The 23,715-nt window shown below is 37.3% G+C and overlaps 1 protein-coding gene across 1 annotated transcript in view; it reads right to left on the bottom strand.

Moving 5' to 3' along the window:
* Positions 1-23,684, bottom strand: part of NDUFS1 (NADH:ubiquinone oxidoreductase core subunit S1) — a 33,656-nt gene extending 9,972 nt beyond the window's left edge. Inside the window, exons 1-14 of the mRNA XM_067740876.1 lie at positions 23,474-23,684; positions 19,816-19,880; positions 19,202-19,293; positions 17,045-17,152; positions 16,271-16,347; positions 15,536-15,617; positions 15,325-15,455; positions 14,685-14,870; positions 12,035-12,169; positions 11,249-11,363; positions 10,189-10,334; positions 9,696-9,824; positions 5,827-5,956; positions 2,663-2,823 (exon numbers count right to left, since the gene is read on the bottom strand). Coding sequence (XP_067596977.1) covers positions 2,663-2,823; positions 5,827-5,956; positions 9,696-9,824; positions 10,189-10,334; positions 11,249-11,363; positions 12,035-12,169; positions 14,685-14,870; positions 15,325-15,455; positions 15,536-15,617; positions 16,271-16,347; positions 17,045-17,152; positions 19,202-19,293; positions 19,816-19,876 — 1,553 coding nt within the window. The 5' untranslated portion in view covers positions 19,877-19,880; positions 23,474-23,684. The remainder of the gene's footprint in view (positions 1-2,662; positions 2,824-5,826; positions 5,957-9,695; positions 9,825-10,188; positions 10,335-11,248; positions 11,364-12,034; positions 12,170-14,684; positions 14,871-15,324; positions 15,456-15,535; positions 15,618-16,270; positions 16,348-17,044; positions 17,153-19,201; positions 19,294-19,815; positions 19,881-23,473) is intronic.
* Positions 23,685-23,715: the final 31 nt, after the last annotated feature.

Below are 23,715 nucleotides of genomic sequence, written 5' to 3'. Positions count from 1 at the left end.
GTGGTCTAGTGGCTAAGACTCCGAGCTCCCAATGCAGTGGGCCTGGGTTTGACTGTTGGTCAGGGAAATAGATCCCACATGCCACAACTAAGAGTTCGCATGCTGCAACTAAAGATCCCGCATGCTGCAACTAGAAGACCCTGCATGCCGCAATGAAGATACCGCGTGCTGCAACTAAGACCCGGCAGAGCCAAAATGAGACCAAATAACAATGTAAAAGTAAACCAACTGGCTTCTTCTGAACTTAAAAGGAAAAACCATATCAAAAATTTCAATTTGAAAATGGAGAGTTCTATGATATTCCCAGGCAGAGGTAATGTCAAATGAATGTCACTCAGTTATATTCTAGTAGAAAATTTTAACATCAAAAATAAGGAATCCAAAAAAGCAAGTGGACAAAAACACATACATATATCAAATCAGGTTATAATCAGAGACAAAACTCAGATTAGATGAGATCTTCTCTAAAATGTGAAAGAAAGGTGAAAAAAATACTGAGTATTAAAGGAAACAACTTGTGATCTTTGTATCTAGCCAAGTGGTCATCTGTGAGAAGGAATCAGAAAGACATTGTTAAGACACAGAAATTTTTCTTAAAAAGTTATTAAGTACCCATTCAGTAAAAACAAACAACAAAAAAAAAATTAATAAAGACATGGATTCAAAAGTGAATTAAAAATAAGAAAATATCTAGTCTCTTTTTATTCTAAAAATTCTAAAATGCTAAAAATTGTGGCTAGAAAGGATCTAGAGGTGGTCAATGCAAATAAACTATTTTAAAAATATAAAGTTTTGGGGACTTCCCTGGTGGCGCAGTGGTTAGGAGTCCGCCTGCCAATGCAGGGGACATGGGTTAAATCCCTGGTCCAGGAGGATCCCACATGCCTCAGAGCAGCTGAGCCTGTGCACCACAACTACTGAGCCTGTGCTCTAGAGCCCATGAGCCACAACCACTGAGCCCGCGTGCCACAACTACTGAAGCCTGCGCGCCTAGAGCCCGTGCTCTGCAACAAGAGAAGCCACCACAATGAGATGCCTGCGCACCTCAACAAAAGAGTAGCCCCCACTCTCCACAGCTAGAGAAAGCCCGGGCACAGCACCGAAGACCCAACACAGCCAAAAATTAAAAAAAAAAAAAAAAAAAAAGGTCAAAAAAAATGTTTACGTGATGAACTACAATGCCAAATTAAACCAATAAGTGGGGAAATACAACACTGAAACTAATGTTTAAGAACGCATTTGAACACTTTTACATTTAAAAAAGTTTGCCTAGCAAACTTAAAAGTGTTTAGCCTCAATCCTTAAACAAATTTGAAGATTTGAAAAATAATACTTAAGGTAGAAAGGATTATAGGAAATTGGAAATTCACTCACTAATGCAAAATGAATTACATGTTAAGATGAAGGAAAGGTTAAAAAATTTATATATATTCACATTATATAGCCATTAATGTTTATGTTTATAAAGAATTTCTAATCATGAGAAAATTCTTGTTTGGTAATGAAAATCAATCAAAATCAGGACACAAAATTGCATACACAGTATGACTTCAACTATATAACTAAAAAAATATTTATATACACACACAAAGAAACCCAGAACAAAGCGCACAAAAACTGCAACAGTAATTATCCACAGATTGTGAACTATGGATAATTTCCATTTTTGTATTCTTTCTTCCCTTTCCAACTTTTCTAAATAAATCTGCACTATTGATATTGTCAGAGAAAAGCCTCACTTTATTTGAATTCTCACGTTAGCTTACATATATTTTTTTTTAAATAAATTTATTTATTTTTGGCTGTGTTGGGTCCCTGGTGCTGCACGCAGGTTCCCTCCAGCCGCGGCGAGCGGGGGCCACTCCCCACCGTGGTGCGCAGGCCTCCCACTGTGGTGCCCCCTCTTCCCCCTCACCCCCACCGCTGCAGAGCACAGGCTCCAGGTGTGCAGGCTTCAGCAGTTGTGGCACGTGGGCCCAGCAGTCGCGGCTCGCGGGCTCCAGAGCACAGGCGCAGCAGTTGCAGCGCACAGGCTTAGCTGCTCCGCGGCACGTGGGATCTTCCCGGGCCAGGGCCCGAACCCCCATCCCCTGCATTGGCAGGCAGACTCTCAACCACTGCGCCACCAGGGAAGCCCAGCTTACATTTTTATCACTTAAAAGTCAGAGGACTTATTGCAATTTTTGAACCACAGTATATTAATATGATACAGATTTTTAAGATTTTCTTAGCACTTACTGCAATTTGGATATTTTAAATATTATTTACTATCTTGGCTTTTTCTCACACAAAATAAAGGTTTCTATTTCACATCTGCTACTGAGATAATGTCGCTAAATGTCGCTAAATATTAAGTTGTTTGTAAATCTAAATGTGACAGTGTACACAAAATATACACAAAATTATAGATTATAAAACAACTACTCGGGCTTCCCTGGTGGCGCAGTGGTTGAGAGTTCGCCTGCCGATGCAGGGGACACAGGTTCGTGCCCCGGTCCAGGAAGATCCCACATGCCACGGAGCGGCTAGGCCCGTGAGCCATGGCCGCTGAGCCTACGCGTCCGGAGCCTGTGCTCCACAACGGGAGAGGCCACAACAGTGAGAGGCCCGCGTACCGCAAAAAAACAAAAAAAAAACACAAAAAAACAACTACTCAACTTACCTATGAAGGATATTCATAACTTTCCAATCACCAGTAACACCACTACTCATCCGAATCTTTTGAGCAATGTTGGAAACAGCTGCAAGAATTGCTGCCCCATCATTTCTTTGGAGTGCAGAACTGCCTAAAACCACCATTGGTTTTTTAGCTTCCTTTAGGACCTTTAAGAAAAAAGAACTTTCATTTTAAAAAAACATTAGAAGTGGGAAGGAAATCTAAAAAAGAGGGAATAAATGTGTATGTATAACTGATTCACTTTGCTGTACAGCAGAAACTAACATAACATTGTAAAGCAACTAAACTCCAATAAAAATTAATTAAAAAATAAAATAAAGGGCTTCCCTGGTGGCGCAGTGGTTGAGAGTCCGCCTGCCGATGCAGGGGACACGGGTTTGTGCCCTGGTCCGGGAAGATCCCACATGCTGCGGAGCGGCTGGGCCCGTGAGCCACGGCCGCTGAGCCTGCGTGTCCGAGCCTGTGCTCCACAACGGGAGAGGCCACGACAGTGAGAGGCCCGCGTACCGCAAAAAAAAAGAAAAAAAAAGAATTAGCTTTAAAAAATAAAATAAAATAAACAAACATTAGAAGTAACTAAATCTAACCAAATTTGCATCTATAATATGCTGTCCCAAGTTTTAGTTCTAACATGAATGTCTTAATTTGCTAGTCGACATATGGATATACATACAACCAGATTTACTCAAAAATCTCTTGCCAATGCTACTGTGAAATAGCTAAACTAGTATCAAATAAAACAGATTTTCAAAAAGGAATAATTGGGAATGAAAACTCTAGCCAAACATCCTTTGGTCAGAATGACTATGGATAGGTCCCAGAAAAAATTGTGGAATGTCCATACAGAGGTTCAGGTGATATTTTGTAACAGGAGAAACCATGCTGAAGTACCATGTCTACTATAGTCCATCTACTCTCTATGCCCCAGACAGGGAGGAGAAGGTAGGGAAAGCAATGATCACTAGATCACAATGCAGAATACCTTAAAGTTAAAGGCTTTGCTTTAAGCCACAGTAACTACCTGAATACCAAAAACTGAGAGGAAATGCATCCCAAGTGCAAAAAAAACTACACATACAGTAGAGGATGGAAAAATTAGAAGTAAAGCTGTAGACTATAACAGTTCACTCTCCTGCCCATCTTCTGTGTCATTCTTCAATAAATAGCTGGACCCAATCAATGAATCAGCATGAGAATTATGCCTAGATACTACAAAAAGGAGGATATTCACAAGAGGAATTTCCCAAGGAAATGTGAAGTGCTTTCAGTAGCCTCAAAAAAATAAGAAACAGTTTTCAATAGCCTCAAAGAAAATGAAAAACAATCCCTCACTTAAAAAAAGAGCTCAGAGAAGTTACATAATAGAGAGTATTATGGAAGACTTTCATCAGAGAATTCAAGAAAGAAATAGAAGAGAAACAAAGCAGAAATGAAAATCATTCCAGAAACAATAAAAAACAGAATTAAACATGACTATAAATACCGGGACAAGAAAGATAGTTTATATGAAATTATATAAAATAAACCAAAAAAGAAAAGAATAAAGAAAAAATGACAGAAAAGATAGAAGAGGAGATCCAATATCTGCACTGTTAAGAGTTCTTAAGAAAAAGAACTAATTAATGGAAAATACATTTAACTATATTAGAGAAGAAAACTTTCCTGATGAACACTCATCACCTTCTGGGGTATGGGGATGTGAGCTAGAGAGAAGAGAAGGATTCTTCTCAATACATTAAAAAAAAATACTTTTGATCACAGTAACAATAATGATGTTATTCAAAACCGACAGACAAAGAAGTTGGGTTTGGCTGCTTTGTGCCCTCACACTTGATTTTCTTCTTGCCTACACCTGAAGCTGTCGGTAAAGCAACCATCCTGGAACCATGAGGAGAGGCTCACACACAAACACACGTGAGTGAGTAAATGCACTGAGGATAGCAAAGCAGGAAGGTAGGCTCCTGCCTTGATGACATCCTTGGACAACTGCACCATCTGTCAAACTGCTTACCTTCAGAACCACTGTTATGTGAGAAACAGAAACCTTTTACATTTTTTTAACAATCACCATCCCACACATCCCACACACACACACACACACACACACACACACACACACACACAACTCCTAAAATAAAGAGAATCTTGAATCTTCAGACTGAAAGCTGTATGTCCCATTAAAAAAAAAAATGGTAGAGAACCACCATCAGTAAGACATATTCTAGTGAAGTTACTAAATTTCAAAGATAAAAAATCAAGCATGAACTATCAATAAAAAAGTATCTAGACAACAACAACAAAAAATAGGACAGGATTGGAAGAGAATATGGCTGACACTGGGCTGCTTCTCCACAGTTACAAAAGGCAGTATCTATAAAGTTCAGAGGGAAAAAAAGTATAACCCTAGATCTTTATATCCTGTCAAGGCTCTCTTCAGGAATAAAATAAACATTCTCAAGCAAGAAAGAACTCAAGGAATGGTGCACTTACATCTCCTCTAGAAAACAAAAACAAACAAAAACAAATCCAAAAGCTCTAAACTCCAGATGGCAATTAAATGAATGTAAATAAAGAACTTAGTAATGAAAAAGTCATGTAAAAAAAACTGGTGAGGGACTTCCCTGGTGGTCCAGTGGTTAAGACCCCACACTTCCACTGCAAGGGGCATGGGTTCGGTCCCTGGTCCGGGAAGTAAGATCCCACATGCCGTGTGGTGTGGACAAAATAAATAAATAAATAAAAAACAAACAAAAACTGGTGAAATTTCTTTAGGAATAATAACCCTTGCTGTAAAGAAAGATTTCACTGAAGTTTAAAGTTTAATTCTTTCAGTTTTACTTCATTTTTTAATGATAACTTCAAGTAAAATTAAACTCTGATAAATAAAAATGTACAGTATGATTTCATTTTTGTTTACCTATCCATCCATCTTGCTCTATATATGAATAGAGAAATGACTGTATGATGTTTCATCAATGCTTGTTTGGGGTAGTGGGATTTTGGATAATGTTTACTTTCTTATATATTATTTTCTATGTTGCTATATATATGTAGTTTTTAACAGCAATCACATATTATTCCAAAAATAATAAATTTTAAAAATAATACTTAAAAATCAACAAGAGTAGATACATATAACTCAAGAGCACCTGGCTGAAAGGATGGCTGCCCGAAGCAATGTCTTGAAGAATTTTGGGAGAATCTCCCAGATGGTCGTAGCTGTAAGTGAGATCAACAGGGCTGCCTATAAGGGCCACTTTTAAGTCATTGTGGAGCCAACTGAAAGAAAACAACAGAGTTTTTAGAGCTAAATCACTAAGTTAGCAGTTACTGGTCTCTTCAATGCTATGTGCTACATCTATTTAAATTAGAAAATGTTAAAAGCACTAAAGCCCTCCCAGAACATTTAAATTTAACAGATATTATTGCGTACCTTTCAAAAATAAAGTGTTGTAAAAATACAGGCATACCTTGGAGATATTGTTGGTTCCTTCCCAGACCACAAAATAAAGTGAGTCACAATAAAGCAAGTCACACAAATCTTTTGGTTTCCTGGTGCATATAAAAGTTATATTTACACTACACTGCAGTCTATTAAGTGTACAAAATCATTATGTCAGAAAAACAATATACACACCTTAATTAAAAAATACTTTATTGCTAAAAACATGCTAAACATCGTATGAACCTTGAGTGAATGGAAATCTTTTTGCTGGTGGAGAATCTTGCCTTGTGCTGATGGCTGCTGACTTTGATCAGGGTGGTGGTTGCTGAAGGCTGGGCTGGCTGTGGCAGTTTCTTAGAATAAGACAGTAATGAAGTGTGCCGCTTCGATGGTCTCTTCGTTTCATGAACAATTTCTCTGTAGCATGCAGTGCTGTTTGATGGCATTTTACCCACGGTAGAAATTCTTTCACAATTGGGAGTCAATCCTTTCAAATCTGGCTGCTGCTTTATCAACTTAAATTTATGTAATATTCTAAATCCACTGTTGTCATTTCAACAATTTCTTCACAGAATTCACCAGGAATAGATCCTATATCAAGAAACAACTTTTTTTGCTCATCCATAAGAAGCAACTCTTCATCCATTAAAGTTTTATCATGAGATTGCAGCAATGCAGTCACATCCTCAGACTCTACTTCTAATTCTAGTTCTCTATTTCCACCACATCTGCAGTTACCTCCTCAGCTGAAGTCCTGAGCCCCTCAAAGTAATCCAGGAGGTTTGGAATCAACTTCTTCCAAACTCCTTTTTAACACTGATATCTTGACCTCTTCCCATGACTCAAGAATGTTCTTTTTTTTTTTTTTGCGGTACGCAGGCCTCTCACTGTTGTGGCCTCTCCCGCTGTGGACCACAGGCTCCGGACGCGCAGGCTCAGCGGCCATGGCTCACGGGCCCAGCCACTAGGCGGCATGTGGGATCTTCCCGGACCTGGGCAAGAACCCGCGTCCCCTGCATCGGCAGGTGACTCTCAATCGCTGCGCCACCAGGGAAGCCCTCAAGAATGTTCTTAATGGCATCTAGAATGGTGAATCCTTTCCAGGTTTTCAATTTACTTTCCATCAGTAGAATCACTAGCTATGGCAGCTACAGCCTTATGAATGTATTTCTCAATAAGACCCAAAAATCTTACTCCTTGATCCATGAGCTGCAGAATGGACGTTGTGTTAGCAGGCAAAAAACAACATTAATCTCATTGTGTATCTCCATCAGAGCTTTTGGGTGATCAGGTGCAATTATCAATTAGCAGTAATATTTTGAAAGGAATCTTTTTTTCTGAGCAGTAGGTCTCAACAATGGGCTTAAAATATTGAGTAAACCATGTTGCAAACAGATGTGCTATTATCCAGGCTTTGCTGCTCCATTTACTGAGTACAGGCAGAATAGATTTAGCAAAATTCTTAAGGGCCCTAGGATTTTTGGAATGGTTAAGTTGAGCACTGGCTGCAACTTCAAGTCACCAGGTGCATTAGCCCCTAACAGAGTCTGTCCTTTGAAGCTCTGAAGCCAAGCACTGACTTTTCTTCTCTAGCTATGAAAGTCCTTCTCCAGCAATGGCATCTTTTTCCAATATAAGGCTGTTTCGTCTACACTGAAAAATCTGTGGTTTAGTGTAGCCACCTTCATTAATTATCGTAGCTAGATCTCCTGGATAACTTGCTGCAGCTTCTACATCAGCACTTGCTGCTTCACCTTGCACTTTTATGTTATGGAGACAGCTTCTTTCCATAAATCTCATGAAACAACCTCTGCTAGCTTCAACTCTTCTTCTGCAGCTTCCTCACCTCTTTCAGCCTTCAGAATTGAAGAGAGTTAGGGCCTTGCTCTGGATTAGGTTTGGCTTAAGGGAATGTCATGGCTGGTTTGATCTTCTATCCAGACCACTCAAACTTTATCCATTATCAGCAATAAGGCTATTTTGCTTTCTTATCATTCATGTGCTCATTGGAGTAGTACTTTTAATTTCTCTCAAGAACTTTTCCTTTGCATTCACAACTTGGCTAACTGGCACAAGAGGTCTATCTTTTGGCCTGTCTCGGCTTTCAACAAGCCTTCTTCAGTAAGTTTAATCATTTCTAGCTTTTGATTTAAAGTAAAAGATGTGCAACTCTTTCTTTCACTTTGACACTTGGAAGCCATTGTAGGTTATTAAAACACACCAACATTTATTAAATTCACCATATTATACAGGTATGGTTTGTGGTGTTCCAAAACAATTACAACACTAACATCAAAGATCACTGATCACCATGATAAAATGTAATAATACTGAAAAAGTTTGAAATATTTTGAAAATTATCAAAATATGACAGAGACACAAAGTGAGCCGATGCTGTTGGAAAATGGCACCAAAAGACTTACTTGAATGAGGGCTGCCATAAACTTTAAATTTGCAAAAAACACCATATCTGCAAGTACAATACAGCAAAGTGCAACAAAATGAGGTAAGCTCGTACACACCAAAGAAATTCAATGAATTAATTTGCTGTGTTAGAATGCTAACTCTAAGCTAGCTATAAATAAAGACTTTAATTTTAGAATAAATGATCTGTAGTTTTTATTCTGTCATACTTACACAGCAGAGTCAGTTACCTCCTAATTATCCATTCAGGCCATTTAAATAAATTTCATAAAAAACAAACTACATCATTCATATTTATTCTCTATGACAAGGAAGTATGGATTCAGCTCCTCCAAAAATAGTTATAAATGTGGTGACCATATAACTCTGGTTTGTCAGAGACAGTGGTGGTTTTAACCTGTCATCCTGGAGTAATTAACAACTCCCCTTTCTACTCTCAACAGTGTCCCAGTTTAGACAATCAATTATATGGTCGATCTATTAAGTCTCTAAGATATAAAAAGATGGAGAGTCATTCTACAAAATAACTGGCCTGTACTCTTCAAAAAAAAAGTCAGAAAAGGAGACTGAAGAGTCATGACACTAACTGCAATGTGTAACTCCAGACTGGATCCTGGGCAAGAAAAAAAAAATTATAAAAGAAATTATGGAAGAATCAGTGAAATCTGAACACAAACTATAGGTAAGATAAGAATACTGTATCAATAGTAAATTCTTGATTAAATAATCAAATTCTTAAATGGAGAGTATCCCTTGTTCTTAGGAAATCCACACAGAAGTACTCAGTGTGGGATAAAAAGAGCATTATGTCTACAACCTACTTTCAGATGGTTATATTCAAACAAATATATACATGGAGAGAGAATAAAAAAATATATGAAACATGAACATTGACTAATCGGGTGAACATTACACAAAAATGGGTATACAAAGAACATTTCAAGTATCTTGAATTATTTCAAACTAAAAAGATAAAAAGATCAGCAAGGGGAGAAGCGGGGAATGGAGCTGTTAGAAATTGCCCTCCAATTATCTTTTGGAGTCTCACTCCCACTAACACTATTAGGAATCAGCTAAAATAGTCTTTATTTCATATATAAAACAAATTATCATATAAATGTTTTTAAAACCCTGAATATTATTACTAACCTCTTTCGAATTCTAGCATTAAATAGTGGTGCCTCAAAACGTGGATTTGTACCAACCAGGAGGACAACATCTGTCTCTTCCACACCGGCAATTGTAGTATTAAGAAGATAATTGGAACGTAGATCTGTGCTAGAAACATGAAATATAAAATGCAAGTTTTACTTTAAAACTAATACACACTGACAATCCATGAAATACTCTTCTGTCATCAAACCCATGGCACTCCCAGAGAAAAAAAGAATCTATGAAGCATTCTTAAATTACATCAAAGGTTCAGATACTTATTAATAACTGGATTCTCTAATAGCTCCTGGTCTGACTTTGGTCTATATGTGATAATAAGCTGGTTGGTATGTTGGAGTATCCAAGCTGTCACATAAAAGTCATTGATGCCATAGATGTGTTGGTTTAAACACAACTTGTAACCAGAAAAAAAAAAAAAAAAGAAAGAAAAAAAAAAAGAAAGCCTAGATTCTAGTTTCAAACTTCTCACCCAGCTCCTGTGGTAGGGAACACCTCTTCAGTGCATAGGGTGTCAGAGTCCACTCTATTAAGTAAATCTTTGAGAGATACTAGGGCTTCAGCATCCACCAAGCCACCTGCAATTGCTGCCACATCGTTGCCTTGAAAACTCTGCAACTAAAAATGGATGGAAAGGCTATCACCAAGAAACCTTCATTCAGCAAAGGATCACAATGAAATGTTCAGAAAACAAAACAATGATGTCATTTTCAAGTACAATAAAAGGAACAAACTTCTAACTAAAACGTTCTCACACTAATTATTAATCTGAAAGTGAGAAGCAGAAGCGTACGTGGGGCCAAGGTTAATAACATCAGCCTGGAATAAAGATGTATGTATGTATGCATGTATTTATTTATTTATGGTCGCGCTGTGTGGCATGTGGGATCTGACTCCCTGACCAGGAATCGAACCTGTGCTCCCTGCAGTGGAGGTGTGGAGTCTTAACCACTGGACAGCCAGGGAAGTTCCTGTTTGTTTTTAAATTAGGAACAAAGGGTCTCAAAATGAGGTCTGGAAGATGAAGACTGTGGAATTATATTTAAATACAACTTCATCTGAAGGATCTGTCATTCCTTCAAGCCCTTTATGTATGTTGCTTTTCTCTGGCCAGAAGGCCATTCCCCGTTTTTGCTCTGGCAAGCTTCTATTCATGCTTAGACTTTGCCTAAGGAGTCACCTTACCTATGTGACACGATACCTGGTTAGGCATCCCTCCAATGTGCTCTCTCATATATCATTTTCTGCGTAACTACCCAAAGCAGCATATGATAATTGCTTAATTATGCATCTTTTCCTAAAAGACTGTGGGAAGTTAAGAACTATGTGCTAGTGGTCTTTATATCCCTACATCTAGCATGACATGTTGTACAGTTCTCAATACATGTTTTCTTTTTTTCTCAATAAATGTTTGTTAAATGGAAGATAATCTTGGCAAGATGAAAGAAGTGAAGAGAAACATATCCCCTCTTCATTAGAAAGATGTGCCTTGGAAATCACAAATATAGTTATTCTATACTTCAATTTTTTACCATTCCAGCTACACGAGAGAGTGCGTCCTCCCAGGTGGTGTATGTTAAAAGCCCCTTTTCATTTCTGACCATCGGCTCGGTAAGTCTTTGACGTTTTAGCCCATCATAGGCAAATCTAGATGACAGAAATTATACCATTTGTGGAAACTTGCTAAAAAAGGCAACTATAATTTTCAAGTTTAAAATCTAAAAGAAATGTTATTAAAATACAGTACTGGTTAAAGGTCAAATAGAACAAACACTTGGATAAAATAATTATTCCAGGTTTCTTTGGAGATGAACTAATAAATATTCTACAAACATCATCTAAAACTAAAATACCACCTAAAATGTTTGAGTTCTTATAATTTATTTTCAGCTACCTGAATAATCTTAAAATTACAATACACAGAAATCTGGTAGCTGAAAAAGCCAAACCATTTGTAAAACTTGAGTATCTTTAGATATTTCATCAAAATTATACTGTGCAAATCTAACTTATATTTAGCTTCTATTCTCCAATGAAACAGAGGCAAACTGAAATAGATAAAGTATCTTAATTTACTTCAATTTCTCTATCTGGGAGGAAAAAACCTATTTCTCAATATGAAAGCCAGTTAATATGAAAGCCAGTGATATACCTAGGACTATTAAAGTCAGTTTTGTCTAATTCTCTATATAAACAGTCCAGATTTCAATAGTCTATATTAATTTGCAAATATAAAAGACTGTTCCTTAATATTAAAATTATTATAAAATTTCCTTTAAATCAAGTCCAAAAGTTAAAGGAAACAATATAGCACATACCTGGTTTTATCAGAGATCCACTCTTCATTGATGTCCTCATGCATCCTTGGCAAAATCCTCATTACCTCTCCAGTTCTTGTGCTGACCACAATATTACTTCCAACTGCATCCATTACATCAATGGATTCTGTCTTTCTAAGAAAATAAACACATATATTTACTAGTTGATTTTGAAAATAAGGAAAAGGTTTCTGTTACCGGGTTTACCAAAAAAAAAAAATTTTACAAATTTCTTTTCTGAATTTCTAAAACTAATGGAACTCAGAGGAACTGTGATTTAAAAAATTAAATAAATAAAATACTATACCCTCATATTTGAACAGACCGTAATGCAAAAATGAAGACTTTAAAACTGTTATCTAAAACAGAAACCAACTGGAACAGCTGCAAATAGCAAAATATGGACAATCAGAGTATCAAAATAAATAATAAGAGGGGCAAGATTTTGCGGTATGGCTGATTAAGGAGCTTGACAAATCCTCCCCCCAAAAACAAAAATAAAGCTAGACAAAAACTGACAAAAGCAACCAATTCAGCTCTTTGGAGAGCTAACAAAAGCACACAATATCATGAAAAGCTTTCATGTGTGGGAAAAACTCCTGAACTTCGAGAAAGAACAGTGGAAATCAGTGGTGTTCTGGCTTGGGACTATTCTTATCCCCTTTCCTACCACCTTGAACTGGAGGTTCTGCCAAGATGGGGCAAGCTATGAAGACAGGAGCTTCTTTCTTTCCTACAGACAAGGCTCACTCGTTTTGGAGAAATGGCAAAAGTTGTCTGTGGAAGTGGTATCTTGGAGGCCACCGAGCCGAGGAAAGTCAACAGTACTAGCCTGAGGCTGTAGTCACAGTCAGGGCAAGCATTCCTAGTGGAGGCTGCACATATGTGCAGCTGAGACCAGAGAGAGCCCAGGCTATTCACACTCTCTTGGACAACACAGAGACCCAAAAGACCTGGTGTAAAGTACAAGCTGGGTAGACTTGAAAACAGCCTTATCTCTGAATATGCTCTTCTATTCACACACAGATCCAATGGCAGAGGATGAAAGCTTTATTGGCTCAAAGAATTTAAGCACAGTCATTATCTGACTACTAAGCTATGCAGACACAGGAGCAACTCCTAAGAAGCCTTGCTTAAAAATAAAAACAAGAGGGACTTCCCTGGTGGCACAGTGGTTAAGACTCCATGCTCCCAATGCAGGGGGCCTGGGTTCGATCCCTGGCCGGGGAACTAGATCCCACATGCATGCTGCAACCAAGACCCGGTGCAACCAAATAAATAAATAAATATTAAAAAAAATAAATAAAAACAAGAATATTAAAATATGTTCAAAGAAATAAGGAAAATCATGTTTAAAGATGAAAGGGAAGTATGAAGCATTGAATCAACAAAGACTCCCAGTAAGGATACAGAAATTACAAAAAAGAACGAAATAGAAATTCTGGAGTTGGAAAGTATAACTGTAATAAAACAAATCACTGTAGGGGTTGAACAGCAGATTTGAGATGACAAAAGAATGAATGAATGAACTTGACAACAGATCAACAGAATTCATCCAATCTGAAGAATAAAGAAAAAAAAAGTTTTAAGAAAAATGAATAGTGTCTCAAAGACCTGTGACACAACATTAAGTGTAGCATTTGTATGTATTATGGAGAGGAGAAAACACTCTCTATTTAGACATTTCAATTATGTACTGTCTCCTCCCTGCCCCCAGCTCCCTAAACCTTTTGTATACACAAATACATGGTTTAAAGTCTGGAATTTTTTTTTTTTTTTTAAAGCCTGGAATTTTAAGATACTCCCATATACTCTGGTACTCTGGTAGGAGTTTAAAATCAGAAGGCAATTTGATGATATATTTCTAGAACCTTAAAAGTATACAAGTTTATTGCAACGATCTATTTCATTTCCTAATTTAATCAGAAGAATCAGAGATATATAAGAAAAGTTATAAATATGTTTATTTTAGATTTGTAGGACTTCCCTGGTGGTGCAGTGGTTAAGAATCCACCTGCCAATGTAAGGGACACTGGTTCGAGCTCTGATCCAGGAAGATTCCACATGCCACAGAGCAACTAAGCCCATGTGCCACAAATACTGAAGCCCGCACGCCTAGAGCCCGTGCTCTGCAACAAGAAAAAGCCACCGCAATGAGAAGTTTGCGCACTGCAATGAAGAGTAGACCCCACTTGCAGCAACTAGAGAAAGTCCATGCACAGCAATGAAGACCCAACACAGCCATAAATAAATAAATAGATAGATAGATTTTAATAAATAGATTTGTAATTATAAAGAACTAATAGAACTAATTAAAGTATAATATGTATACGTGGTTGAAAATTTAATGTACAATGAGAGGAAACTATAAATTTTTAAAAATCAAGACAATCTTATTCCTTGGAAGAACAAGTGAATAAAATAATTTTGTGATTAAGTACTTTGGAATTAATTTCCAAGAAAATTACAATTAATTTGCACAGTTTCATCCTATCCTTCAATTTAACAACTTATCTTCTATTAAAAGAGTTTTACTTAAAGCAAATAAATAAAAACTTGGACCAGAACAATTAGAACTCATGAAGAAAATGAATCTTAAAATTTTTTGAATAGTACTGAATTAAAGGACAAAAAATACCATGATGAATACCTTGTTTCCCAAGGCCGAGCAGTAAAGGCATAGGGCTTAGAGGTCAGGGCACCTACAGGGCAGATGTCAATGATATTCCCAGAAAGTTCAGACATGAACATCTTTTCAATGTATGTGCCAACTTGCATATCATTTCCTCTGCCTGTTGTTCCCAGATCATCTACTCCTGCAATCTCACTTGCAAATCTGCAAGATAAAAATGTACCATCAAATGGTCAAACGCAGCAAACTTACCTCATTTCCTATTCATTATCACAAAGGTAATGATTTTCCAAACACTAGAAAGATAGATTTTCAATGGAAAATGTAGTCCCTGAATAAAAACAATAAATGTTTCCATTTAATTTGAGGTGTAACACACGTACAAAAAATTGCACAAATCATGTGCACAGCTCAGCAAGTTATCACAAAGTTAATGCTTGTAGATTTTGATTTTTAAATCCAAGTGAAGTTGATATTAACTAAAAGTGAAAACTTATTCATTTTACTGGCTTATGTAAAAAACACTGAATACAACATTCCTCTTCTTTCACCAAATAAAAGTTGATATCCGTTCCAGTGGTGTTATTCCACCAAATTTTGTGAATATTAAATAAGTATACAAATGATATTGCAGAAGAGAGAAGGAGAAAAAGATTACCTGATGCACCGAGTACACTGTATACATCTAGTCATAATGGTTTTTATCAATGGCCCAATGTTCTTGTCCTCCACAGCACGTTTCCCCTCTAAAAACCGGCTCCTATCACTTCCAAACATCATGGACTGGTCCTTAAGTAGATTATGAAAGAGTTAACCAAATTTTGCTAACAAAATTAAAACAAAAAGATTTAAGGAATTAGACTACATACCTGCAGATCACATTCACCTCCCTGGTCACAAATAGGACAATCCAGTGGGTGATTTGCTAGTAGGAACTCCATCACACCTTCCCTGTAAAGAAAATTGTAATATATATAATTACATAAATTGCTGACATTCAAAATGGTTTACATATAGCCTATTTAAATAACTGTCACAGATGTATACTCTAATATAGTTAACATGGATTTTACATTTACTATAAGAAACGCCAATGTAACTATCATAAGAGTAGTATTAAATACATAATCTAAAAAATGTTTATAGGAGTCCAGAATAAAACATCATTAGAGAACCTAGAAAATTGAGTTTCAACAATACAGAAATACCAAAAGTTGCTGAATGGTCTTCAGAAAACACTGGCATTAATTCAAAAAAACATGAATGTAAAGCAAAAACAAACACAATCAGTGCCAGTACAGTACAGTACAATATCACTGCAATAATCTCAGTTCAATAAGCCCCAAACAAACTCACTGTTACCACAAGATTAGCAAGGTTCTAAACAAGGGATTTTAATGCTGATTCTGCCGCAGGCTCAAAACCATAAACACCTGACTTCACCTCCTCTATGTGTACTCACTTCCAACTGCTCCTAGAAGCCAAGCACGCCAACTTCTTCAGAGCTTGATACTGAATTTCTCGTCTATGGGAAGGTCTACATACTGAAATGTGCAATTTTCTGCTCTAATAAAAGTCACTATGCCAAGTTAACAATAAAGTACCTGGCTTTCTTAGTTTTCTCTGAGTTTGTCAGGATATTCCAACCTTTCATTACTGGCATGGCACAAGCAGCTACAACCTGGAATTTCAATGCAAAAATCTCTAAGTATTTGTATTTATTTGTAATTATAAGTTAACCCAATATACAAAAATATTAAATTAACATTAGAAAACCAGGAAAGAACAGAGTATTTTTGAAGACTGAGTTTTTTAGTTTTCATATTTATAATATGACAATCTGGCACGATACAGTTCTCTTAGAAACTAGACATCTTAATTTTATTCTAATAATTAATGAGATTTTTTATAAGAGGCTCTGAAATAGAACGTCAAATAACTGTGTTTTGATTAGCAGGCAGTACTGAATTAAAATTGCACAAGACAAAATGAAATTAAACTGAAAGTGAACCTCTTCACTGCAACCCTCTTCTCTAGTGAAAATGGCACAGCATAAGCACTTCTAATGTGCTGCTTGGCAGCTCCACATCCTACTTGTGTGTCACACACCATTTGGAAATAGTGAGTGCTCTAAAAAGACCCATTTAATTTCTAAATGTTACCATTATATGCCACTTGCATTTATATAAAGCACTTTCTTCAATGTGTTTCCAGTTTTGAAATGAAGAGAATCAATCACACAAAAAATAAACTTAAAGACAGAAGTAAACAGGACCAGATTCTCCACTACAACAATACTGATTCTAAATAAAGTCTGCTGCAAGATTTAAAGTTTTCTACCTTCTACAGCATGGTATGGAATTTTAGGTATCAAGTACCTTAGGAGCTTTCTCAATTTCAACAAGGCACATCCTGCAGTTTCCAGCAACAGACAACCTTTCATGATAACAGAATCGAGGGATCTGCATGCCAACCTTCTCACAAGCCTAGAAGACAAAGTAAAAAACGTTTGCACTAGAATAACCTGACCCCATCCTTGTCTTGTCTAAAACACAGTAAAAACAAACAAAAAACAAACAAAAAAACATGAGGCCATCCCCTACCTATCTTATTACTCCTACCTACAAATATCTGTAACTTGATCCTCAGAGAGATTCCCCTCCTTTTCTTTCCTCTTGATTCCAACCCCTGTCTGCTCTGAAGCTACCTCTTTAAAGATCCTCACCGTGCCTATACCTTACATGAAAGAAACTGGATAAAGAAGCATATTCAGACTGTGCTAAAGGCTTGACTCCCCATTTCTACTCTGAACCATTGTCTACAAAGACTCCTCCTTCAAACTCTGTCCCAATGGTTTCATACCTTGACTTCCTCATTGACTAGCCCTCCTCCTTTAGATTAGACTCCACTTTACACCTTCCAGCTGACTATAATCTGGTTCTATCTTTGGCTCCAAATACCCCAGCCAGGACTCTCACTCCCTTCCCAGTTCCCATTTGCTTAGTGAAGGATATTAGTTCCCTCTACCAATTATCCCTGCTCCTTCTCTGAGCCTACAAACATACTCAAACTTCCTCTAGAATTAGTTCTTCCATCCTTAGCCCTCACTCTAAAGCAATCTCATCGATTTTCAATATTTTAACTACTTAGCAAAAACGTATGGAGTCTTCCTGGGTGCTAGATGCAGTGGGTCAACTGTCCCAGCCTTCACACTAGCTCATTTACGTATGATTACATTCAAAACTTCATCTGTGGCCCTGAGGGTCTGCAGCCCTGATAGGCCTCCACTTCTTTAGATATAAGTAGGCATTCACATGTGTACACTCTACAGACAGTTAAAATTCAATCTATTTCTGTCCCCTACTATACATCCCCAAATAAGCTAACAAAGGCAGAAATCATAAAAACTCCTCTGCTCTTCATCATTCCTAAAGGCCTGTCTATCTACATCTCACTCTCCCCTGAACATACCCTCTTGTTTTCATTTCCATTACCACTATTTTAGGCCTTTTCACTTCCTGCTCCACTAATGCAAGATATACTCTTTCTGTGTCTCATTCCAGTCTTATTATTCTCCAAACCACCATCCTCTACAGTCACTGTCATACTGCTTAGTAGCCATGAATATTCTTGATGGTCCAAACTATAAGCTCTTCAACATTGCATAGATTGTCTTTAATGACCAGACCTTCTCTACCAGAATAATCTGCTTTCCTGTTATCTCCTCTTCTACACATACCTTATGTTCCATCAATACCAAACTACCTGAAGCTTCCTTGTCCACATATAAAAACCTACTCATCCTTTAAAATCTTCTCAGAGGTCACCTGAGATATTCCTGACATCTCTTTCTACCTATACATGCCAAAATACTCTCCACTGTACATTGTACATAATTTTGTTATATATTTATGTTTACATGTGTATGCCTGACAGTCTAGAAATTACTGTTAAAATGAATAAAGAGCATTTAGCTCTGCAATAATTTACGATGGAATGAAGCACTTCTTCTCCATGACCAACTCTGTTAGTTCTGGAGGAATTTGGAGAAATTAAATACTTAGGGCATAAATTCGAGAACCTACTACCCTCCATTTATCTGCTTTGTGGGACACATTCCTAGAAATATTATTAAAGATAGAAAGGTTACATAAAAGTGAAAAGCATCAAGCAGGCTCACAACAAAGGTCACCTTTTCCCCAAACTTACCTATATTAACTAAAATTTTATTTTAGGTAACTTAAAACTTCTAAACGGGAATTTATTTGAAGGCAGAAGTGAAACAAAAGAACGGCCACAGTTCACTTAGAAAGTCAGAAACTGATAAATGATAGTTCACTCACTCTGAAATGCCAAGATTTCAAATCAAACTTATTTTCATATAAGTTTACTATCTATATATAGTTCTTTAATGAGCATTTGTCAAGGAATCTTGAAAATTTTAGAAGCAAATGAACAGTATAAAGAAAATAAATTATTTTTGTTTTTTTAAATCAGAACAAACGCAAAAATAAAGAATTAAAATGAATGCCTACTTGGAGGACGGTAGTTCCTGGTTCCACCATGACAGACTGACCATCAACAAATACTTCAATCAAGTTGCTTGCTGCTGTGGCAGTTGTTCGAACTGACCATCAAAAATATTGAGGTGAAAATGAAATTAACAGAGTTCAAGTTATTACAGCAGAGGATAATGGATTAATTAACCTTCACATCTAAATTTTTTCCTCATTTTGTACTATTCCCTTCTATTTCTCTAGACGCAAACTTCTAAATTATTGACTTAGAGGAAAGCTCTTCCGGTCCTGAATACCAAACAGAAAATGGCTGTCTACTTTTAACAGCAGTTTAAGTTGTAACTTTTAATACCACTGAAAATATGTTCCTGGGAAGATCACTTCTCAAAAGCAAAATGACTGCTCTTTCCATTTTGGCACTGATGGGCAATTAGCTACTTTCTATTCCATGATAATTTCTATAAAATGTTTAAAGTTGTATTTTGAAAATTATTCTATTCAACTTGGGTCACTGTTTCCATTTTTATTTAAAATATATTATGGGTCTTTCAAGAAACATTCCATAAACTTATGAATTTACAAAGACAGAAAGTCTAGTACCCACAAACGCAAATTCAAAAAAAGACACTCACCACATCCTTTAGGAGACTTAGAAAGGCTCACTAAGGCCCTTCTTACAGGTATCCTTAACATATTGCTAAGAATAAAACAAAGAAGAGTTATATTATCATAGGAAAAACAATGCCAATCACAAACTTTTGGATAATATTTTATGGTTTTAAAGCACTTCATATATATACATTATTTCATTGAACATTTCACAAGTCCTGATATTTTTCCTGAAATTCTAGAGATGAGAATACTCCATCTCAGACAGATTAACTGACTTGTACAACATTAAGAAGCTACAAAGGAGCAGCTAGCACATAAATTTGAATCTTCTAATTCTATATAAAGGGCAGATTTGTTGTTTTTAATTATAAACAAATGATCAAACTTAATATATTACTATATAATAAAATAAATTTGAAAAATTTATTTCAAATTTATTTTACTATAAATTTATTTTTATTTATTTCAAATTTATTTTATTTTACTAAAAACAGTGAGTTTATCATTAATTGCTATGTAAAATAAAGCCTACCTTTCTGCCTTCATTTCCTGCTAAAATGCATTCTAACATTCTACGTTCTGAGCAGTTATCTACTAAATGCTTCTGAGATATTCTGAGCTGGCTCACAAGCCCAAGCCTTTAAAAACTCTGGAGTGCTATTTTCTGTGTCCAGTAGTACATTTATCTTACAGATTTGCAATTATCTGTTTATGTGCCTGTTCTACCCCCCCTGTATTATGAACTTCTTTAATCTTTCTATTCTCAGTACCTACCCCCAAGGCTGCCACACAGTAAGCTCTAAAACAGTGGTTCTCTATAAGAGATAATTTTGCTTCCCAGGGAACATTTAGCAATGTCTGGACAAACTGTTGTCGAGACTAGGGGAAAGCTATTGGCATCAAGTGGGTTGAGGTCAGCGTGCTACTAAAGATCCTACAAGGCTCAGGACAATCTCCCATAATAAAGAATTACCTAAAGTGTCAACAGATCTGCAGTTGAGGAGCCCTCTCTAAAGGATTTGCTGAATTACTGAAATAAATGGAAGTGGATTATATAAATTAACACCAATTAAAGGTATTCATAAGCAAAAAAGAGAGAAAAGTTATCTGATCTTTTAGAGTTTTTTGTCCATTCATTGATCATATCGGCGAAGCACTGAACTTTCTGTCTACTCACTTGATTATATGGGCTAAGCATCTAATTTTTCATTTGGAACCCTTAAAAATACAACAAATTATGTGATCAGAATGTATCGCATAAAGAATTTCAAAGTTTATAGTAGAAAACTGTATATATACATAAGTTTTAAGCATGTTTCACAGAAATTTCATTAATTCAGACATCAATAACTCAAACAATTCATTAATTCAGAATTTGTGATACTGAATCTGCAGACATCTGTCACCTACTAGTGAGTGACTTTTTGGTAAATCACAGTTTCTGTCTCTTTATCTATAAAAGAAAACAATACCTCTTAGGCTATGTGTTACCAGTAGGAGCTCAATAAATGTCAGTTATATCTGAATTCAATTTAGACGGTACTAGCCACTGAAAATCAGTTTTAAAGGGCTCTTCCTTTGTGCTCCTTCTCTTTACTACCAGCACACACTGTGTATATGTGTGTGTATATATATACATATATATATACACACATATATATATATATCTTTATTATTCCACCTACTAAACTGTAAGTTAGCAATCAATTTCAGTATCTCGAGTTTGTAAGCTCCTTGACAAGGAATGGTGCACTTTGGTCATTTCCCTTTTCTGAAGACCTAGCACAGTGCCCCTAAGAAAATGAACCATCAAACAGAGTTGACCCTTAAACAATATGGGTTTAAACTGCACAGGTCCACTTACAGGCGATTTTTTTTCAATAGTAAATACTACAGTACTACAAGATATGAGATTGGTTGAATCCTGAGATGAATCCTCAGATGCAGAACCATGGATATAAAAGGCCAACTGTAAGTTATATACAGATTTTCGACTGCACAAATGGTTGGAACCCTTAATCCTCTCATTGCTCAAGGGTCAACTGTAGTCTTACCACCAAGTTCCAGAATGAATAGCATCTGTCCTATTAAAATCTATTCATATAAAGGTAAAACTGAACTTGCTAAGTTAAAGACAGATCAAAATCAACAATATTTCATACAACAATGTAAAAACTTTAATATTACATTTGTCTCCAAGACAATATGAAAGTGGTGCCCACTTTAGCTAGGAAATCCACCAGGACTAGGCTGTCTGTTGAAAACCCAGCGTCAAGTGGAAGACTGCATAGCCCCAACATAAGAAATACAGATTTGCAAAACTTTGATAAGCACTTTACACTTATTTGGCTACCATGTAAGAACAGAAATAATCATCTCTAAGATGGGAAAATGCTAATGAATAATCATTTCTAAAACTAGACTGGACACTTTTTGGTGCAGGGACAATACTACTCCACATTCTCCACCAGGTATCCCGCATCCATCCACTTCTCTCTCTAGGTACTGTCCTATTCCAAGCCACCATCATCTCTTGCCTGGACTGTTACAGTAGCCCCCTAATAGGTCTCCTGGCTTCCACACTGCTCCCACAGCCTCTCCCATCTTCCCAGGGGCTGTAACCTCAGACGGAAATGCTCTTCCCTCAGATCTTTCTGGCCCTTCCTCATCCTCCAAATTTTGGCTTAAAAGGCATTTCTCAGGGAGACTTTCCTTGACCAGCCTAACCAAAATATCCTAACTACTCCCCAGTCACATCACCCATTTAATTCTTCCTTGTGGACTCACTTCTAGCTTATAATAGGTATTCAACAACTATTTGTTAAATGAATTCTATCTCTACTCTCTGGCCATCACTTCCACTTTCCTGGTATTAAAGAGTGCAGGTGCTCCGGCAGCCTTACAACACCCTGCTTAAAGATGCACACACAATTCAGCGGGAAAAAAGGACGTTCCGCAAAAAACCAACTTGATGTTTATTCATCAGAAACAGTTCACGTTACATTTTCTATACCCTCAATTCCTTTTTGAGCAGAGCTGTATCTGATCCACGTTTTTACAGTACATGCACATGCACTGGATTCCCAAAATTTTTAAACAACGTAGCTTTGTTATTTGCAGTGCGACCTTGAGCCAACTTTTCAAATGTCTTTTTTCCTCAGTTGCCCCACCAGTGAAAAGAATAAGAAGTATTAGCCAATGCAATCTATGGACAAAACCAAAACACAAAACAACAGAGGCATGGACGGTTGCTAAGGCAACAGCAGCCAAACAAGGATGCACTATACCAGCTATGTAGTAATTGGGGGGAAAAGCTCAGTCTTTAGGCCTAAGTCACTTGACAGGTCCTCTCCCGGGAAACAAAACGGCCTCCTCTCCAGGAAGGGGACTGTCCTGCATTCCCCTGCAGACGGAAGGTCACCCACAAGGCTGCACTCGGGCCAGTGCTCCCCAGGGCCTCGTGATTTCCTCCTCCTCTCTGCTTCGTCAGAGCACAGACGTTGGCTAACAGTCCTCACCTGCCAGCTCTCGGGGGTTCCCGAGGAGGCGGGGTGGGACGCGGCGCCCATTCAAGGACAAGAGGAGAATGAGTCGGTTGGGCCAAAGAAAACAGTCTCGTCAATAAACACACTCCGGGGACCAAGGCACCTCAGCCTTCTCCCCCAAACACAACCTCACCTTCTCCCTGGAGCCGCCGAGGCTGCCCTGCAGAATTGTCTACAACCCGCCGACTCCTTCAGAGGCCGGGTTTCTTATTCAATATGGCGGCCTCGGGTATCTCAGTCAGCCGGGCCTGGAAGAACGGAAAGTCGGGAGGGACGAGAAACCACAATTCGACAATTTCCCGTTTAGATTGAGCTCGGCAACTTCCGTCAGCTTGACAGAGGGCGGGGTGGAGGACGTAGCAGCCGGGAGGAAGC

Source organism: Pseudorca crassidens, chromosome 6, assembly GCF_039906515.1.
Source record: "Pseudorca crassidens isolate mPseCra1 chromosome 6, mPseCra1.hap1, whole genome shotgun sequence".
NCBI lineage: Eukaryota > Metazoa > Chordata > Mammalia > Artiodactyla > Delphinidae > Pseudorca > Pseudorca crassidens.
The sequence above is the reverse complement of the archived record's forward strand: the minus strand, read 5'-3'. Positions and strand labels throughout refer to the sequence as shown.